General features: G+C 34.7%; 1 protein-coding gene across 9 annotated transcripts in view; it reads left to right on the forward strand.

The window, feature by feature from the left end:
- The window catches only part of NAP1L1 (nucleosome assembly protein 1 like 1), a 33,719-nt gene that overhangs the window by 9,127 nt on the left and 7,556 nt on the right, over positions 1-17,036 (forward strand). For 6 of the 9 annotated variants that reach the window (XM_044228223.1, XM_044228225.1, XM_044228228.1 and 3 more), the window contains exons 2-9: positions 990-1,027; positions 5,471-5,556; positions 7,046-7,148; positions 13,206-13,347; positions 13,616-13,696; positions 14,423-14,551; positions 15,736-15,807; positions 16,608-16,747. In XM_044228223.1, the coding sequence (XP_044084158.1) occupies positions 1,011-1,027; positions 5,471-5,556; positions 7,046-7,148; positions 13,206-13,347; positions 13,616-13,696; positions 14,423-14,551; positions 15,736-15,807; positions 16,608-16,747 (770 nt within the window). In that variant the 5' untranslated portion in view covers positions 990-1,010. The remainder of the gene's footprint in view (positions 1-989; positions 1,028-5,470; positions 5,557-7,045; positions 7,149-13,205; positions 13,348-13,615; positions 13,697-14,422; positions 14,552-15,735; positions 15,808-16,607; positions 16,748-17,036) is intronic. The other 3 variants (XM_044228224.1, XM_044228231.1, XM_044228230.1) reach the window with 2 other exon arrangements.

Consider the following 17,036-nt stretch of genomic DNA (forward strand, 5'->3'; position numbering starts at 1 on the left):
AGACTGGGACTCAGAGCTTTTAAACTGTCATTAAGTTGTTTAAAGGGCTGACTTTTTTTTTTTTTTTTAAAGATTTAATTTATTTGACAGAGAGGGAACGCAGGCAGGGGAGTGGGAGAGGGATAAGCAGGCCTCCCACTGAGCAGGGAGCCCCATGCAGGGACTCCATCCTAGGACCCAGGGATCGGGACCTGAGCGGAAGGCAGCTACTTAATAACTAAGCCACTCAGGTGCCCCAGGACTGACTTTTGATGCAAAGATTATTAAACTTTTTAGGAAGATCTCTGGGGGCATAATGGTGGCAGATTTTGGCTTTTTAACATGAATTTGATAAGAATTAATACAAAAATGAAGTGGGTTCTGTGAGGTACTAAGTCTAAGCAAAAATTGACCATTTGTATGTTAAAGGAGTTTGAATAAAGACCTCTTGTATTGTTCTTTTCTGTGATACTAGCATACGTCAGATTCTTTAGCAGCAGTACTACTATGAAATGTCCTTACATGGTAGAGTCTAAAAGCCTAGTAATAACTTCATTATTTTTAGCAGTATCCTCTGAAAAATTACTTTGGGGGCTAGTATGAAAGTCCATGTGTATGTGCCATGATTTTTCTTCTTAACACTGATTTTTTTTTTTTAAAGATTTTATTTATTTGAAAGAGAATGAGTGAGAAAGAGAGCAACTGTTAGAGCACAAGGGGGGAGGGGCAGAGGGAAAAGCAGACTGCCCGCTGAGCAGGGAGGCCCAGGCTGTGTGGGATCATCCTATAGGACTCCAGGATCATGACCTGAGCCAAAGGCAGTTGCTCAGCCAACTGAGCCACCCAGGCACCCAACAGTGATGTGTTTTTAATGGGAGTATACGTTGCGTCTTGGGTTAGTTCTCAGTGTGGTACTGATTTAAAGGGTTTGGGCATCAAATGTTTTTAATGGTTTTGAGTACATTATATATAAATGTGTATTTTGTTAACGTTGGCATTTCTCTCCATAGATATTTGGAGTTCTTAACAGCATGGCAGACATTGACAAGTAAGTGCCAGATAGTTGGTTTTTTGTTTGTTTTTTACTTTTCCCAGAGATTGGGCTTCACTTTGTACTGTGATGTAATTAATAGCAGTAATATAAGATAAAAATGGATGGTAAAGACTGCTTAATACCTGCCTATATAATAGTTGGGTACAGTGTATCCAAAACAAAATGTAGTATATATAATCATTGTCTTAAATAAACCATTTGCCAGTGGTTATTCTTAGGAATGTGCTGAGCACAGAAATGAGTAAGAAATACTTGCAAAATCCATTTTTACCATATGTGTATTTCACAAAGATTTTACTACTTCCATATTAATGTATCATACAAACAAGATAAAAAAGAGTGTATGAAATGTATATGTAGAGTTTACTCTAGGATACTTATATTTGAGTTTTTAAAAGTAAAACATTAGTATTAGAAGCCCAGTGTCCCTCTTCTCAGTTGCATCCTCCACCTTCTCCAGACCTGTAAGCACTGTCTTGGCATTTGTCTAAATCATTTGTTTTGTTTTGTTTTGTTTTTTTAGAGTTTTAACACCTATACATTGTTAATCAATATTTAATTTTGAAAATTTGAATAGCAGTAACAGACTTATCTGTGTTTAAAAAGAGAAGCAATATTACCACTATCAGTTGAAGTCTCCAAGGTAGGAAAATAAAAAAAAAGATTATCTGGGTCATAATCTAGCATCAGCTTTCCTGAAGAATTTATTGGGCAAGGTCATGTACTCGAGAAACATCAGTTTTATGAAGTTGGCTTCTAGCAGAGTTCTAGTGTGGATGGATGTCTTGCAGAAATACGGTAAGGGAGAATAAGTGAGCTGCATTATTTGTTGCTTATGATTTCACATAGCTTGGGAGTAGGTTAAACAATTCTTGGACTTGGATGGGGGTATGATACATACAAGTTGTAGGCAGCAGAGCTTGGAGGTGGGAAGGCAGGAAAATTCACACAAGGTCATCACATTCAAGTACATATAAGAATCTGGCCTATCCTTCCACATTTAAAAAAGAATGGCAGCAGGTATTTTAGTGATAACGGCTTTCAAAGTGATTGCCTTCTGCATTATACTGCTCCAATCTGTATTGTTTAACTTTGGTTATATAGCCATCATTTTGGATCTATTTTTTTAATCTTCCTGGGGTTTCATTTTGTTTTTTCTCTTGGGTTTGCTATTTGCAAATTTGTATCCCATATTATTTTCTTTTTTGGTTCTTTAATACTTTCTTGGAAGAGTACGAGGGAAATAAATTATTTTGAGATAAATGACTGAAAAGGACAGTTCTATCCTTATGTTGGATAGTTTGAGTGTAGAATTCTCATTTGGGAATGCTCTTTCTTCAGAATTTTGAAGGCATTGCTTCATTGTCAGTTGGCTTCCGGTATTGCTGTGTTGAAGTTCAAAGTCATTATAATTCTTGATCATTGTATGTGACACTTTTTGTTTTAAACATACATATTTCTGGAAGCACTCTGGCTTCAGAGTTCTGAAATTTTCACATTGTTATATGTATTTTTAAAAATTTGTTGTAGTAGGCATTCAGTGGTGGGCCCTTTCAGTCTGGCAACCTGATGATGGCTTTCAGTTCTGGGGAATATTCTTGACTTATTTTGTTGATTGTCTTATTTCCGTTTTCTCTTTCTGGACCTCCTATTATGTTAAATGTTGAACTTGTTCTAATTATCTTTTGTCTTGTTTTCCATCTTTATCTCTGCTCTTCTTTCTAGGCAAAGTTGAAGAAATTTTACTTTTCAGCATGTAAAGTGTCTAAATTTCTGTTGTGTAGTTTTCAGGAGTGTCTTTATTCTCTGTTCCTGTTTTTTATAGCATCTTGTTCCTACTTCATTGACTGTAATATCTTTTTACTGGATTGTGGTATCTTTTCTGTGGATGTTTTTTCCCTGTGTAGTTTGTTTGCTCTTAAATTTTTCTTTCCTGTATTTGTTTTTGTCTCCAAATAAAAGCATTTTCTCAAATAGGACGTAAAACTTGGTTGTCTACTCACTAAGATCTGGGTGGGGGGAGAATATGCAGTTTAAAAAAAAAGTTGATTAGAAAATTTGTTGTGGGGTGGAGGGAGGCTTTTAATTTAGATTGTAGTGTAAGGTCATCAGGGTGGTTGTTTATTGTGAGAATCCCCATTGTCAGAATGATGTGTTTTTTTTTTTTTTTTTGCTCTATGTCAGATACCTTACGGAAGAGTATCTATCTGGGTGAGGATCTGGCTTTCAGTTACAGAGTCCAAATTGGGAAAAGGTGACTAGGGTAGGGTCTCTACATCCAGCATTCTAGTGGGATACAGTCCTATATCTGAGACTGTTAGCTCTATCTGTGGTCTTCTAGTCTGAGCTCTTACTTTAACCCTTTCCAAAGAAGAAGCTGCTGTGCTTCTGCTAGATTGAGGGAGAGAATCTGGAGATTAAACTGCTTTATCAGTTTTTGTTTAGTCCTCCCTGTTTTCTCCAGTTTCATCTTACCAGCCCTAGTTCCAAAAGTGTCCTTTTTGGTTTTGTGTTAGGTCTAATTTTCAGATTTTCCCACTGTTAAGTTAGATTTCAGTTCTCCGTGAACTTGCTGCTGCTGCTTTCTTCTCTTCCTGTCCTTCGGTGTTCGTCTGTTTAAAAAACCCTTTTATCCTAATTTCAGTAGAGATTTTGGAAGGATTAAGATCAGAGGAGTATGTGCAATCTGCCGTCTTAACTTTGCAACCTCATTTTGTTTCGAACTTAAAAAAAAAAAGAATAAATTGGTTTTGACAGCTCAATTCCCCACATCACCTTATTTAATTTTAGATGGCTGTGAGCCCTAGGAGGGTGGAAGGAAGGGAGGATTCTTGTTTTTTAAAGCAGGAGTTAGCAAACTTAAATGACCTCATTATAAATATTTTAGGCATTTTGGGCCGTATGGTCTCTGTTGCAGTTACTCAGCTTTGCTGTTGTAGTGTAAAAGCAGCCATAGACTGTATGTAAACAAACTTACATGGCCGTATTCCAATAAAGTTTTATTTGTAAAAATAGTGGGCTGTATTTGACCATGTAACATAGTCTGTGGACCCCTGTTTTAAGGCCTTAAAATGTAGGTGTTCAGTAAATGACTAAAATCACACTTGAGGAGTAGCTGTGCTATGTGATTTTTATTTAATGGCCCTTAAATCTGTGTACGTTTAGGTTTATACTAAATCAAAGACAGTTTCAGAAATAATCTATTGTTTCTGATGGGAAGGTTGAATTTTTTCTTAGTTTACAGGGACATAAATTTTGCTGGCAGAATACAGTTGACTTTTTTCTGTATTTGTTCTTATATGAAAATTAGGTGGTATTTGTCTGTGTATGAAAGTTAATACTTGAAGTGATGTTGTTCCTAAACGTGAATGTGACCAAATACTAAAATGTAAAATCACACAAGGAATTATATGAAGACCTATATGTTGATTTAGATAACCTTATTTCCTTTTTAATTCTCATTGTAATTTCATATTCAAAAGCTAGATTTTTAAGGTGAAAGGGGGTGAATGTTATCTTACTACTTTTTTCCTTTTCTTTCAATGGTGCCATCCTGGCTTTAAGTACAAAGTAGACTCAGGTTTTCTTAACTTTTTGCCCATCTCCACTATGAAGTAAAGAAAAAGGGAAGTCCTAAGATAGTGAGTACAGGCTGATGTGATTGCCCTGTAGCCATCAGGGATCCAGGATCCTTGTTCTTTCAAACTCCTTCATTCTGTTGGCATTCATTCTCTAGGATGCCTCATGGTCCCAGCATGGTTGTTAGAACTCTGTAATTTATATCCCTATTCTACGAAGGGCATAAGATCAAAAAGGCCTCCCAGTTGTCTGTTATCCTATTAAGGAGGCATACTGAAAATTCTGTACATTTTGGTTTTTAAACTCACTGCCCAGAATTACATAACCACACCTAGCTAAAAGATAGGCTGGGAAATGCAGATTTTTAAAAGCTTGGTGTATTGCCATCTCATGTAAAATCGGGTGCTGTTACTAAGAAGAGTGAAGTCAGCGGATACTGGGTAGAGACCTCATGTTCCTGGAACCAACCCTATCAAACCACATTTTTAAAGCTAAGAGTAGAGGGGCCTCTGCTGGCTCAGTCGGTGGAGCATGTAACTTTTGATCTCCAGGTTGGTAGCTTGAGCACCACATTGTGTGCAGAGATTGCTTAAAAATAAAATCTTGGGGAAAAAAAAAACCTTAAAATATAAATTTTATATTTGACCATGTGCTTTTAAATGAAATTTTACGTACTTCCAGTTTATTCTGTTTATTTATGAAGTTAGAAAGAAAACTGAATTACCTTTTGAATTTCCTATTCATATTTTTGAAAGAGGCATATTAACCTAGAAAATGAGTTGAAGTTTTTTATAATTTTTTATTTATTTTTTGGTAATTGGTACATTTGAACCTTGGTGTGATACTATGATATTGTAGCAAAGAACAGTCTGAACTTGATCAAGATTTGGATGATGTTGAAGAAGTAGAAGAAGAAGAAACTGGTGAAGAAACAAAAATCAAAGGTATTATTTTAAATTACTTCAGGAGCCAGTGATTGCTGGCACATGTCTTCTAGAGGGTAGTAACAAATATTGTTCCCTTTTGGATCCTTGTCTGACCCATGTGGCCTATACGTCTAGTTCAGGAACAGTTCGTGTGTGTATGTTTGGGGTGGGGGGAAGAAAGCAGGGGAAGAGGGAGATGGATATAGAGTGGTAATAAGGGAGGAAGGTATGAATATAGTTAGTGACCCATCAGAAGTTACTTGGTGTACCCTCTACTGCTGGAGTGACATGGCATAGCTGGGTGAAACAGCTGCCTGTGAGTTTTGTCTGAATTTAGAAATGTTATAGGTCTTGGTGGGAGTTGTTTCTGGTGGTAGTTGTAAACAAACAACACTAGCTTAGAGTTACTGGAAATGTTCAGTATTTCATATATAGAAAACATATAGTTGTAAATTTCAAGCTTTTAAAAAATTCTTTCCAACCAAATGACAAAAAAGACATTTATTAAATGTAAACAAAAATCTTAAAGTTTTTTTCAGCAAATAATTATAAAGGGAGAAGTAGCGATGGTAGTGGGGAATTGTGCTGCCTTAGGTTATGCCTTGTAGGAATGGGCTAAGAATTAATACGAGATGATTCAAATTTTCATTGTTGAGCCAGATGGAGGTTAATTGTGAAAAGACAGCTGAACTTCAGCTTCAGCTTTCATCTTGTAGCATTGTCTTAAAAGATATGTAGGTCAGTATCCTTAGTGGCCAACATTGACATTTCTAAAGTCATGTTGGTTATCATAACTGTACACCATCCAGTAATCAAATTAATACCAGGAATTGACAGAAACATAACTGGGAAAATTCATGTCAATTTTGTGTAATGTCTATTGACGAAGAAATAATAATAGCAAAATAATTTGTTTTGCCTAAATATAGTTTATTTTTGGATTTAGTATAATTTTTAGACAAATTAACAATCACATTTTGTTTGGCTTTAGTTACAACCTTGGTTGTCTCGGCTATTAACTTTCTCTGTTCTGATACATAGAAGCACACTATACTGTACGCATCAAACAAGCAGTTAGGTTACTTCACAGTCTTTCTCCCAGGGTCGAAAGTGTCAGTGCACTTGAAGTTTTCTGATAATGTGTTGTCTACTATCAAAGCCTTATATGGAGTCATAGGTAGGCATCTGGATGAAGCTTTGAGCTTCTTAAAAACGTAAAGTAGATGAAACACAAGGTAGTAGGAAGAGAAGGGATATTTATAGTTAATAGTAGTTGTGGCAATGGCCATGAAGAAATGGTTTGTGTTACTAGGTCATTAAGAATCTGAATATCAGGTTTTTCTAGAGTGGATTTTCCTCAGCTTGCTCCCCATCTCTACTCAGACCAATGAATTACGGGCTAGTCAGGAAAACTTCATTATTGGATTGTCCTATTAAAATAGCATAATACATTTTCATAAAATCCTTCTTTCGATGCCTTTTTTTTTTTTTTTTTTTTTTTTTAAAGCGCGTCAGCTGACTGTTCAGATGATGCAAAATCCTCAGATTCTTGCAGCCCTTCAAGAAAGACTTGATGGTCTGGTAGAAACACCAACAGGATACATTGAAAGGTACAAGTTCTTCTTTTCTGTAGTCTTTATTTATCCTTCTATAATCAGCATTGCAGGTGTATCTTTTTAAGACCATCTAGGACTCATATACTTAATAGTGGAAAGCTAATGTCTGTTAGTATCTAGCATAGGATTTTGGGTAGTTTAAAATTTGCTGAGCACCACCAATTTAGACTTGGTCTTTTAAAGTTTGACTCCTCTCCATAGGAAGTACACTGATCTTAACCATTTCTGAGATTTGTTCAGAGGTTTACTAGAATTACACAGAATTAGAAGAAATGCAAATTTCTTATTTCACTGGTCCTGTAAATCATTAATAGTAGCCTGTATATCTTATTCTGCTTATAATTCTTTTTTTACTTGGCTTTATGAGTTTAAGCTCCATCCATGTTGCTATCCGTGTGTAATCTCTGGTCAGTAGTTTCTGGCTTCTGAATGTTACCATTTATGGTGATTTGTGTCCACCATGTTTTATTACATGCTTTTTCTTTGATGGATATCTTGATTGCCTCTGAGCTTCACCAGCACAGATTCCATTGTAGTGGTCCTCTTTTTGCATGCCTTCTTAAAGAACTGTGTAAGAATTTTGGGGGGGATACATACTTACAGTGGTATTGTTAGTTACAGGGTATGCAGGCTTTTAAGTACTTCCCAGCTTGCTTTCTAGAATGAATCTATCCAGTGCATGAAGGCAACCTACATCCTTGTCTCTGCCAGTGGTTGTGGCATCAGTCAGCTTTATGGGTTTTTTGCTTTTACCAGTCTAAGAGGTCCAGGTTTATTTTGTTTTATTTGTACTTTTTGTTGTCTAATGAGCTTTTTATTCATGAGTGTGAACCTTTTAGGTTGTTCTCATTGTCCATTTTCCTATTGGGGTTTACTGTCTTGTTTTGCAGGAGTTTTTTGTATATTCAAGGTGTTAATCTCTTGTTAGTTTTAGACTTTGTAAATAATCTGTTGTCATTTTTATTAACTTTATCCATAGCATTCTCCATAAAACAGAAGTCCTTAATTTTTATGTTCTGGGTTTTTTGACCTGTGGCTTATTCAAGTTAAGAAGTACTTACTAGTTCCTTCTGCATTTCCTGTTGACTAGTTTTACCTTTCATCTTTAGGTCTTTAATAAACCCTCTTTGTATTTAGCTGTGCATCAGGGTTTTTTGTTTTTTTTGTTTTTGCCTTATTTACTGAGCTTGTTTCTATAATACTTCACTAAACAGTTCATTATTTACTCATTTGTTTGTGATATGACCTTTATTGCGTATCAGTTTCTTACAAACACCTGTGTTTATCTTTGAGCAACACTCTTCCTTTAATTTGGCTTTTTAGTATGTAAATGGTATCTGGCAGGGTGATAATTCTATTAATTTGTTTCTCCCTGTAATATCTTGGTTGCTTTTACGCTCCCTCCTTTCCTCATCCCCTGTGGAATACACTCTTAAGATTGGCCTAATCATATGTAGACCTTTATCCAACATATGGTTGATAGTAAGTTTATAGGGGTTTTCACAAAACAAAACAGCCCCCTCCCTAAAATTTTAATAGGAGTTGCATTGAATCCATAGATTAAGATGGGTAGGGAATTCTTCTAATGTAAAATTGTCTCATCCATATCCTTGTATTTATTGAAATCATACTCTCTTTTATTACAAAGTATTTCTCATTGTCTGTTCTTGGTTAATTTCTATATACTTTAGTTGTTGTTGGTATTGTGGATAACATCTTACTTTGTATCGTATTTCTGGGTTGAATGTATTCTGGTTGACTGTATTGTATTTCTGGGTTGAATGTAGAGAAGAGTGCTATTGATTTATTTTTATTTTTTATTTCTTTTGCTGTTGATCTTGCATCCAGAAATCTTGCTATGCTTATTATAGTAATTTGTTCTTTTCTTTTCTCCCAGAGGCAAAAGATCTTGTCTGCAAATAATGGCAGTTTTAGCTCTAATCTTTCACATTACAGCACACCAGGTTTATTTTTATTTCATTATAACATTGGCCAGGACTTTTCAGTACTGTGTGAGCATTAAATATGCATCTTTATCTTATTTCTAGTCTTAACCAGGAATGGATATAAAATCTCTCCATTAAACTAGGTGTCCATTTAGATTTTTTTATGACCCTTTTTCTATATGTATTCAGATGGTCTTTTGACTTTTTCTTTGAATCTGTTAAATACACATTGAATATATTTTTGGAAACATGTATTTCCAATACTAAACTAGCCTTGCATTCCTGGAATAAATTTAATCATGTATTAATATTGTACTGTTGAGTCAAGTAGTCAATATTTTATTCAAGGTCCTTACTCGTTAGTGAAATGTTCTTGAATATGTGTGTGTGTTTGGATATACATGTGTGATGTATGTATATGTATATTTACAATACAGAAACTTTAACGGGATGGTAATTCCATGCCCTGTTATTAGAGTCAAGATTTCAGCTGCTTAATGAAATAAACAGGGTTGCTGTTAAAAGCAGCTTGTATAAGATAGGAATTAACTGTTCCCTAATGGTGGGTAGAATGCTTCTAAAAATGGACTTTGGCCTTTGATTTGAGAAGCCTTATTTGGATTTGCTCCATTCCCCTTTCCAGTTTCTTGAATTGAGGGCTTTGTTTATTCGATTTTTATTAAAAAATTATCTTCTATAGCCTTAATATTTGTTTTTCTAAATGTTCTGTGAAAGTTAAGTGTGAAACTATATGCTGAAATTAGTAGCCTAGACATTAATTGTGTTGTTCAGGTTCTCTTATTTCTGCTTACTGATCGATAGCTTGATCTGACAGTTTCTGGGAAGAATGTGTTAAATTCTGCTTAATCTGTTTCTCCCTGTAATTCTATTAGTTATAGATTAATATATTTTGAAGCTGTATTATTAACTCTATTTTTGTGATGTGTGTATCTTGTCCTTTTGTTCCAGTTTACCAGTATAAAATGTCCTCTGTCGTATTTGGTGGTGGTGGTGTTATAAATTGTTTTGTCTGATACTAAGATAGCTATTCTAACTTTCTTTTGGTTTTTATTTATGTTGCATGGATTTTTCCATCCTTTTATCTCTAGTATGAAGTTTGCTTCTTTATTAGTAATTTTATTTATTTATTTATTTACTTACTTATTTATTTTAAAGATTTTATTTATTTATTTGACAGAGAGATCACAAGTAGGCAGAGAGAGAGAGAGAGGAGGAAGCAGGCTCCCCGCTCAGCAGAGAGCCTGATGCGGGGCTGGATCCTGGGATCATGACCTGAGCCAAAGGCAGAGACTTTAACCCACTGAGCCACCCAGGCGCTCCCTTTATTAGTAATTTTAAACTCCATTTCTTGAAAGCGGTATTTTTTTTTTTTTTGGACTTAATTGCTATTATTTTATAATTTATTGTGCTTTGTTTTTTCTCCTCTTTTTTTTGCTTTCCATTAAATCAGGTGGTCTTCTGTTAAAGTTCCTGCATTCTGTTGTTTGTTATTATGGTAAAGGGGCTCATAACTTTTTCTTATTTATTATTTTATTTATTTTTGGTAAAGATTTTATTTATTTATTTAACAGAGATCTTAAGTAGGCAGAGAAGTGGGCAGAAGGGCGGGGAGCAGGCTCCCTGCTGAACAGAAAGCCAAGTGTGCTGGGGGGGGGGTGCTCTTTCCCGCGACCCTGAGATCTTGACCTCTGAGAGTATGACCTGAGCCCAAGGCAGAGGCTTAATCCACTAAGCCACCGAGGCACCCCAAGGGGCTTATAACTTGTTAAGTTTATTTACCCCTACTGATTTCATAAATTTACTAATGTCTGTATTATTTATAAATATACATTCTCTAGTCTACTTTTTTTTCTATCAAGGCAACAGTAAGATTTACCAAGATAGTTGGCCACCCATACTTACATAGTAATTTCTTAATTTTTTAAAACTTCCTCAGAAATTATTTTTAATGAATGTAATGAGTATATCTGGCATATTTCCTAAAGCCTATATGCCTCATGCAATTTTTATTTTGTCTTCATATTTGAATAATAGTTTGGCTTATAAAATTATAAGTTCAGATTTCTTAAATAAAAGTTCATTTCTTCTTGTATATGCTATTTCCTTTTGAAGCTGATGTCAGATTCCTCCTATGTAGGTTATTTGCCTTTTGTTGAACACATTTAGAATTTTCTTTGGTCTTTGATATTCGTGAATCTCATAAACTGTCTAGGGGTTTAGAGTAAGGATTTCCATGTTACTTTAACTCTGAGAAATTTATTTTTCATTTATTCAGATAGTCACCTCTTCTGTCTTTCAGCTGTTGCTAATTATGTCGTCCTCGTCATAATTTTTGTCTTTCTAGAGAGCTTTTCAATTTTAATGGACTTCCTTAAGTTGAACCTATTCTGTTTATCCTATTTATTGGTTATTTATTTTAGCCACTGTATTTTTCATACTTAATATTTCTATTTTGTTTCAGATTTCTTGGTCTCGTTTCTTCCCTATCTCTTTAAATATATTTACACTGTTTTGTCTAATAATATGGCTTCAGATAATAAATACTTCATTCTTTCATTAAAAATTACACTTCTTAAGGGTTTAGTTAACTTTGGCTGTAGAGCTCAGGCTCACTGGTTGATAAGTTGCTCCCCAGTAATGATTATTGAGGGGAGGAATAAAGATCAGGCTCTGGTTTGTGGCAGTCCCATGGAATTTAAGAAAAGGGATTGGAATGAACCTAAGGAGAGTTCCGATTACTTTGGACACAAAAGTTTGCTGTCAGTTCCAGGTGATTTGTTTTTGGCTGCTTGGGGAAGAAGCATTCTCCTCTGGTTGTAATCCATTTTACCTGGGTTGGAGGGGTGGAAGAAGAATGCTTGTAGGCTCTCAGCCAGCCAGTTCAGCTTTCATCAGCTACTAAAAATGCTGGCACTAGGCTCTGCAAAGGGTGAAGGAATTATAGAGACTGTTGTAAGGCAAGTGCAGAATTTCAAAAGCTTTCTTCGAGCCTATCCTCACTGCTGCCCATTCTGCCCATTCCCTCCCTTTTCCAGGTTGCAGTTCACTCTGTATAGTTGTTACTCTTACCCTGAAGTTGCTCGTAGTATGTGTGTGGTTGCGTGTGAGAGTCCCTGAATAGTTGTTTTCTTCTTGGGTCTGAAATTTCTAGAGTTGAATTCTTTTTTTTTTTTCTGAGACACAGTGTGGGGTGGGGCAGCACCCCATGCTGTCTCATCACCTTGACAAAGCATCAAACTTTTTACTTTCAATTGTGAGAAATAAAAAATTGGTATATGTAGATAATTTTTTATTTCTCTCTTTTTTTTTTTCTCATTATCTTAACTAAAGTAGTAGTTAAGTAAGAGAATTACTTGATTTACAGCAATCTGCCTAAGGCAGGAAATTCTAACCTGGATTCTATCTGTTGTATAGAGTCCTGAATTTCAGTAAATGTTGAGCAAACATTTTTTGAGCAGTAGGGAGATTCATAAGTTTAATCATACTTCAGGGGGCTTATACCCCCATAGATATGATTTATGAATTATATCTCAAACCTGTTACTAAAAGTCTCGTAATGAAATATGCATTTTTAAAAATGTAAGTTTAAATTCTAAGTAGAGACTAAAATAGGAAATAATGGTGTAGGATACCCTCCTTTTTTCTAATATCCTTTTTCCTAAAAATAGCTGGTATGGGTGAGACATGCATACTTTTTTTAAAGCAAGGTATTGTCCTTATCCTCAGGATGGTTAGTCCATGACTTTTTAACTTCCTAAGAGATAGACTATTTTACAGCTTAAATGCCAGCACAGACAAGTCTAATCCTGAACTTGATTATAATGAAAGATTTAGGTTTGATATGATTTACATTTTTTTAATCACAACTTACTGTATCTGCTTAAATGTTCACTCTTGAAATATTTTATAGTCAAGTTCATGTATTTATGTTTCTGGAATTTTAATTACTTTGAATAAGTATTGCTTTTGCTTCAAATAGGACACCTATCATTCACTAACTTCTTTGCTTTACTTTTCAATATGATATAAGTGTGACTTGTGTTTTACTGTGATGCTGTGTAACTGGTGTGTACCAACCTTTCAGTTTGCCTAGGGTAGTTAAAAGACGAGTGAATGCTCTCAAAAATCTTCAAGTTAAATGTGCACAGATAGAAGCCAAATTCTATGAGGAAGTTCATGATCTTGAAAGAAAGTATGCTGTTCTCTATCAGCCTCTGTTTGATAAGGTAATATTTCTACTACTTTATTTTCTTGATCTAAAATTTGAGATTACAATAAAGCTCTGGAAATACAAACACACTTGCGGGTGGTTAGTCTTTAGACCTCTCACCAAAATGGTTATTAGAGGTATTTGGGAAAACTATCGATAATAGCAATTCAAGTTGTGGTATGCATTCATTAAATCTATACACATCTTTAATGAAAGACAGCTACTAGCTGGATGTCAGTGTTTTTATGCAAGCTTTTCTTTTTTGTTTTTTTAACTCATTTTAGCGATTTGAGATCATTAATGCAATTTATGAACCTACAGAAGAAGAATGTGAATGGAAACCAGATGAGGAGGATGAAATTTCGGTTGGTACCAACTGTAATTTAGTGTTTTTTTATACCTTGTAAATATTTTATTGTAAGATTGATGGTGAGTTAATGATAATCAGAACAGATGAGCCACTCTTAGCCCTGGTGCTGTCTGTACCCAAATACATCGTTACCTTGCATGTTTTTAGTATTTAAATTTTAATAGATTATATAAACTTTCCCTTTGAACCTCATCATGACATATAAAGATTGTTACTGTTTTTCACGTGATGAAATGGAGGCTTCTATTGACTTGCCTCCCATTAGTAAGTGGCAGGGTTGCGACATAAATAAAGTTTTCTGTTACATGACTCTGTTTCCCCAGCATTGCTATTTTAATGTTGGTTGATAAGAAGAACATAATGTTTTGATAAGAACAAGGGGTGAGGAATTGGGCAATGTTTATTTATTATTATTTTTTTTTTCCCTGAAGCTTTATAATTTTTCTCTAAAACTGTTTCCATATAGTTCATAGGTTCTCTCTTAGTGGTTCTCTTTTGGAGGGGTTTGGTAGTAGTAATATTTATACAAGTAAAGTTTGGTATGGGTAACAGCAGTGTTTACACAATTAGACTAGAACTTAACTGATTGAAAATTGCAGTTGGTGATTGAGGATTTGTTGGTTTCTGTACTCATTGCTGGATGTAAGTTAAGGGGATAGGTAAGATTTTATCAAATAGTCTGATTTAGGAATTTAGTAACTTAATGCTGTCATTTATCAAGGAGGAGCTGAAAGAAAAAGCCAAGATTGAAGATGAGAAAAAAGATGAAGAAAAAGAAGACCCCAAGGGAATTCCTGAATTCTGGTTAACTGTTTTTAAGAATGTTGACTTGCTCAGTGATATGGTTCAGGTAATTTTATTCATAAAAACATCCAGCTACCTCAAAGGATAAAAACCTTTGAAATTTAAATGGCTGTGATGACTAGTCTCTCCATTGTTGACCTCTATAGAATGATTGCTGTCTTTTGAAACCTCTGTTACCTGTAGAAGGAAAATGACATTTTTGATTAATGTAATAAATAAATTATAATTCATTTTCAGAAATTAGATAATGAAGTGGTCCCTTTGACAGCTGTTTATCATTGAGCTATGTTTTGTCATAGTCTTTTGTCTTCTTTGTTTAGGTGCTTAGTATTAGAGATTGGAGGGAGGAAACTTAAAATTTCTTTTATCTGACCCAAAAAGACTTTTAGAGTCTGAAACAAATATTCCAAGGAACATTTACCTTTTAAAAGAATAATGTAAAGCTCTTTAGCTCTTTCACAATTCTCACTTTTTCTGGGAGTACAACACAGATGTCACTTTCTCTGGGAAACTTTTCCTGTCCTAATTAGAAGCATTTCTTGAGGGGTGCCTGAGTGGCTCAGTTGGTTAAGCATCTGCCTTTGGCTCAGTTCACGATCCCAGAGTCCTGGGAAGGAGTCCCTCATCGGGCTCCCTGCTTCGTGGGGAACCTGCTTCTCCCTCTACCTGCTGCTTTGCCTGCTTGAATTCTCTCTGTTAAATAAATAAATACAATCTAAAAAAAAAAATAGAAGCAGCAGCATTTCTTGAGCCACTACTCTGTGCATTATAGTACTTGTTGCCTTATAGTGTAATTGTTGAAAGTTAAAGTCAAGGAAAAGAAATCTCATAACAATGACTGCTTATTATTGCATTTCTCCTTTGGAAAAGTAGGAGAGGACCTAGCAGAGTGAAAGGAACAAGAAGCAGCTGGAAAAGGAAATGTTTTTAAAGCCGACATGCCTGAGTTAGACTTGATTTTTTTTTAGTCTTCAGCCCATTCAGTCTGATGATGTAATTCTGTTAAGTCACTTTTTTCCTACTATTGCCAGTAGAAGTAAGTAGAGCTTATAAATAAACTAGCTTTAGTACAAGCCATAATCTGGAGAATAGGTCTTAATGGTTCATAATTGTTACATAAAGCCTCACTAAAAGTATCTCAGTCAGCTAAATGTTTATTGTCCAGTAATAGCATGCTAATCCTAAAAATGCCATGTTAGATATGCATTTCCATATTTTCTTAATTTGCAGGAACATGATGAACCTATTTTGAAGCACTTGAAAGATATTAAAGTGAAGTTCTCAGATGCTGGCCAGCCCATGGTAAAAGAACTTTAAAGTATTTTCAGTTTTCTAACATTCGACGTTTTTAGGTAGGCATATGGAACTTTCTAAAAAGAGGTGATATTCTAAGCCTAGAGATGGGTCAGAAAGAAGTTAAAGCTCATACTTGGTACTGTTGTTGGTAGGATGTTAATAATTGTGGTTTAAATGTTGGTAATTGTGATGCAGAATTTATTTCTTTTCCTCCCTCTGGATATAAAACTGTTTTTGAAATACAGGAACTCCTTGATCCTAGATTAAAAATAAATAAAAAATAGTAGCATTCTAAATACTTAACTCTGTCTCAAAAGGCATGTGTCTGGGAAATAAACAGAATATGTTAGAGGGCTTCCACTTTTCATGATGAAAGATCAGTTACTAGCTTCTCCCAAAAACCATCAGTAGTATGTGAGGAATGGGGAAAACTACTACAGGCTATATAGTTCTATCGTGTATAGTACAGTTGGGCTGTTCCTGTCAAATTTAGATAAGAAGTTGATTAAAAGTCCTCTTTGTGGGTATGGAAAGAGGAAGGAGTACTTGATCAGCTTATTACTGAATAAAACTATTTTATAAACATGTTAATAATTAGAAATTATAAGCTAAGCTAAGTTTTATTCAGTTTTATTTTGTGTCTTGTCTTCTTTTTTTTTTTTTTTTAACATAATTGGGGGTTTATCTGACCCTTTCCCAGAATAGGAAAGGCATTATCACCTAAGCGTTTATGTGTTTATAGAAATAAACAGATTGAATTTTACTTACTAATGGATTAATATTTGTGATTTTTTTTTTTTTTTAAGAGTTTCGTCTTAGAATTTCACTTTGAACCCAATGAATATTTCACAAATGAAGTGTTGACAAAGACATACAGGATGAGGTCAGAACCAGATGATTCTGATCCCTTTTCTTTCGATGGACCAGAAATTATGGGTTGTACAGGGTGAGTTTAATTTTACTACTTCCACAGAATATTCTGTCTTTTTGTTTTATTTGTGATTTGTATTATTTAGTAAATCCTGTGTGTCCTTGATGCATAGTTTATCTCTAAATATTTCAGAAGAGTGTTTTCTTAGATGAACACACTTCTTTTCCTAGAATTCTCCTTGGCTTATAGTGTTAGAGACATTTCTTCAAAGGAGAACATCCTTAAATTTATTATATTATGAATTTGTGTTGTCTCTTTATTGCAAAAATGTGTTTAGAATTAAAAATTTCTCTTTATATTGCTA

The sequence above is a fragment of the Neovison vison genome, chromosome 12 (genome assembly GCF_020171115.1).
Source record: "Neovison vison isolate M4711 chromosome 12, ASM_NN_V1, whole genome shotgun sequence".
In the NCBI taxonomy this organism is placed as follows: domain Eukaryota; kingdom Metazoa; phylum Chordata; class Mammalia; order Carnivora; family Mustelidae; genus Neogale; species Neogale vison.